This window comes from Engraulis encrasicolus, chromosome 11 (assembly GCF_034702125.1).
Source record: "Engraulis encrasicolus isolate BLACKSEA-1 chromosome 11, IST_EnEncr_1.0, whole genome shotgun sequence".
NCBI lineage: Eukaryota > Metazoa > Chordata > Actinopteri > Clupeiformes > Engraulidae > Engraulis > Engraulis encrasicolus.
Genome location: NC_085867.1, coordinates 20,303,237 through 20,306,453, shown reverse-complemented (window position 1 = coordinate 20,306,453; position 3,217 = coordinate 20,303,237). Strand labels below are relative to the sequence as shown.

Below are 3,217 nucleotides of genomic sequence, written 5' to 3'. Positions count from 1 at the left end.
ACCCACACACACACACACACACACGTAAGTGCTAACATTTACTTTTTAATAAGCAATAAAATGCTAAAGTATACTTTTCTGACCTGTGACTGATTCTTTTACTTTTTACTTTCCTGCGTTGTGTATGACCAATCATCATATCTATCATTTAAATACAATGTCTTTTACATTATAAACAACAATGTCTTTTACAATATAAACAACTGTAATTGCTTTTAGGTTCAAAACCATACAGTTTGTTTCTACACCTCAGTTGTGAGTCAAACACAGTTTTGTGTATGAGCTAAGATAGCTGAATCTTGTTCTTTGAAAGGGTAGCCTACCTTAGAAAATCATTTAGCACGTTTGGGAATTATCATATTTTGAGATGCAGCACAATGACCAAAGTTCACCTGTGGCAGGTGTACTGATCTCATTGGTAATGTAAATGAACCTGTGTGTGTGTGTACGGCCTGGGCGCTTGTGCGCGCACGCATGTGTGTCGTGTGTGTGGACTCTTCATTCTAAACATTACCTTCACATTACCAGATGAAAATTCCTGAAGAGAGCAAAGCCCCCTTCACTGAAGTTCCCAGATAAACTGTCAGTCATGTTGGGGGAAGGTCTCTGAATGTTGAACAAAGGGTGTCCACCGCATTCCACTAACAACCTGGCTGCCGTGACCTATAGGTTCGAGTCCGGCCTGGATTATTTCCCAAACCGCAGCTCTCTCTTGCACTCACTGCACTATCTCCAATAAAGTCATTCAAGATCTAAGATGTTTTTCAATCAATCGATCAATCAATGACAATAGAGTCTTTTGATGTCTTGGAACCAAGCCCTCCAACTCTGTGGGGTGTAGTATGAGGGTTGTGTTTCCTTTGTGTGGTATGTGGGTGGTGCCTCTCTACATCCTGGAGGCTGGCTGTAATGACTCCAAGGACTTATGCAGGAATGTGGCCCATAGGCCAGTGTGTCAGGAGGACACGTGGGCAGGCTGCAAAGGAGGTTTGCCATGGATGGAACAGCCAAGCTGGAGAAGGCTCCGTCTCAACGCAGGGAGGTCTGGGCTCGCCGCGCCGAGTTCGTCCTGGCATCCGTGGGATACGCGGTCGGCAGTGGCAATGTGTGGCGATTCCCTTTCATTTGTTACCGCAACGGAGGGGGTGAGCAACAACATGCTGCTTGATTATTTGAATCCTATTTGAATTTGATGTTGAGGTCCATTTCGATAGAGGTTAAAAATGGCTGTGAATTTACAACTTCAGACTTATTATTGTTAAATTATACAGCTTGGACACCAAAATGTTGAAAGATGAAAGTAACAAGGTGTCCAGCACAAACATTACAAATTACAAAATGTTGGGACATTGAGAATACATACATGGTTCTGACATTTGATTCTGGTGATGACTGGGCTATATACCCAGATGATCAAACAGGGTGTGAGATTATCAAAGACGTAGATGTAGACGTAGAAATAAAAAGCAAAGGTAACAGCAACACAGGCTGAGGGATACCTCTATACCTCTTTCACAAGTTCAGAGAGAGAGAGAGAGAGAGAGAGAGAGAGAGAGAGAGAGAGAGAGAGAGAGAGAGAGAGTTTGTTTTAGTAGGCTAAGTGAAATGAAAACCAAAATGAGACCAAATAAAAAGGGAATTGGGCGGGGGGGATCAAGGGCCCTGGTCTCTACTTGAACATAACATGCTTGACCATGCCTGCTTAGCTTTGTTGAGACATGCAGTTGTGCACTCCAGTGATAGTACATACGGATAGGAAGTGAGCCAGTAGTCTTTCAAAATAGGGAGGAACAGATTTACCAGCTTTAAAATGGCTTTTTTGTTGCAGTGAATCCTGCCATTAGTAATTTACGTTGATTGAGAGTGAGGGATTGCTCCTCATGAAGAAGGAATAATAGGTTGTGGGGTATATCGATGTCAAGCAATTCTGATAAAAGACATATAGGCCTAGAACTTCAGTCCAGAATTCCTTAATTGAGGTGCCCTCCCAAAACATAATGCATCATAGTTCCCACATTCTGGTCACAGAAGGAACACTCAGGAATGTCAGGGTCAACTTAGCAGAGACACTGTGTGGACAGAGATATGGTCAGTGTGGGAAAGAGCAACATGTTGAAGGTTGTTAGGGTGTAATGAACACTTGAGGCAAGTGTAGCCTTGTATTTAGGCTATTGTTACAGCCCGCATCATTTATGAACGGAATGGCATATGGTCACCAAATTTGCAGGAGATGACCTACATCCAAAAATCTACGAATAACATAATTTTTGTCATTATTTTGTAGGCTAGTAGAGTAACTTTATTGATTCCCAGGGGGAAATTAAGGTCAAGTAGCTTACATAAATGCACATAATGCCCGCATGGACATTTCAAGACGTAAAACTGAGTGCGTTTACATGCAGTTCAGTATCCCGAATATGAGGCTTATCCCGGTTATGATCATATTCGGGATAAGGTGTTTATATGCGCACAGAACGTTATATCCCAGTCTACATTCTTGGACGTTATAGAATTCTCTTCAAATGCGTGTAGCCTGGATACCAGCAACAGCGTTCCATGGGAAGCCCCTGTATTCGGGATAAGGTGTATACATGCGTCAGTATCTCGGCTTCTTTCGGAAAACTCCACCTAGCATATCCCGATTTCTCAGTATCCCGAATAAGGGCTTATTCGGGATACTGAAGTGTTTATATGCGCAAACGCAAATTCGGGATACTTAATATCCCGATCATATTCGGGATACTGAACTGCATGTAGCCTATACGCACTGTAATAGTCAGGGAGGGAGAAAAGAAAGACTACAGAAAAAAAGTAGGCCTACATTATGACGTAGCCTAATTATAACGTCAATGTCTGATTGTATTGCCCAAAATGTCACCATATTTTCCATTCCATTTAGGTGATGCACATCAATTTTAGTGAGTAGCCTATGTGCTTCGGACCACTAAATGTTCACAGGGTTTTCACAAGCTATCAAATTACCAACTGAATTTTAGAAAAAGTCAGTTCTGCAGTCATAGCGTAAATCGTCAAGGAATAATACAACATCAAAGTTGATGCGGGCACTTTTAGCACCCCCCTCCACCCAGGCTGGACAGGGGGATAAGATGGCTCATTAAGGTACGAAATTAGCATAGTGCTCCTCTAAATGGTAGTAATCTACACTCAAATGTTCACAGACTGATATCATTAGCTAGTAATGGCCCATTCCAGACAC

At 42.3% G+C, this 3,217-nt stretch overlaps 1 protein-coding gene across 1 annotated transcript in view; it reads left to right on the top strand.

The window, feature by feature from the left end:
- The first annotated feature begins 964 nt into the window (after nucleotides 1-964).
- The window catches only part of LOC134458063 (sodium- and chloride-dependent GABA transporter 2-like), a 29,126-nt gene continuing 26,873 nt past the window's right edge, over nucleotides 965-3,217 (top strand). The window contains exon 1 of the mRNA XM_063210166.1: nucleotides 965-1,145. Coding sequence (XP_063066236.1) covers nucleotides 995-1,145 — 151 coding nt within the window. The 5' untranslated portion in view covers nucleotides 965-994. The remainder of the gene's footprint in view (nucleotides 1,146-3,217) is intronic.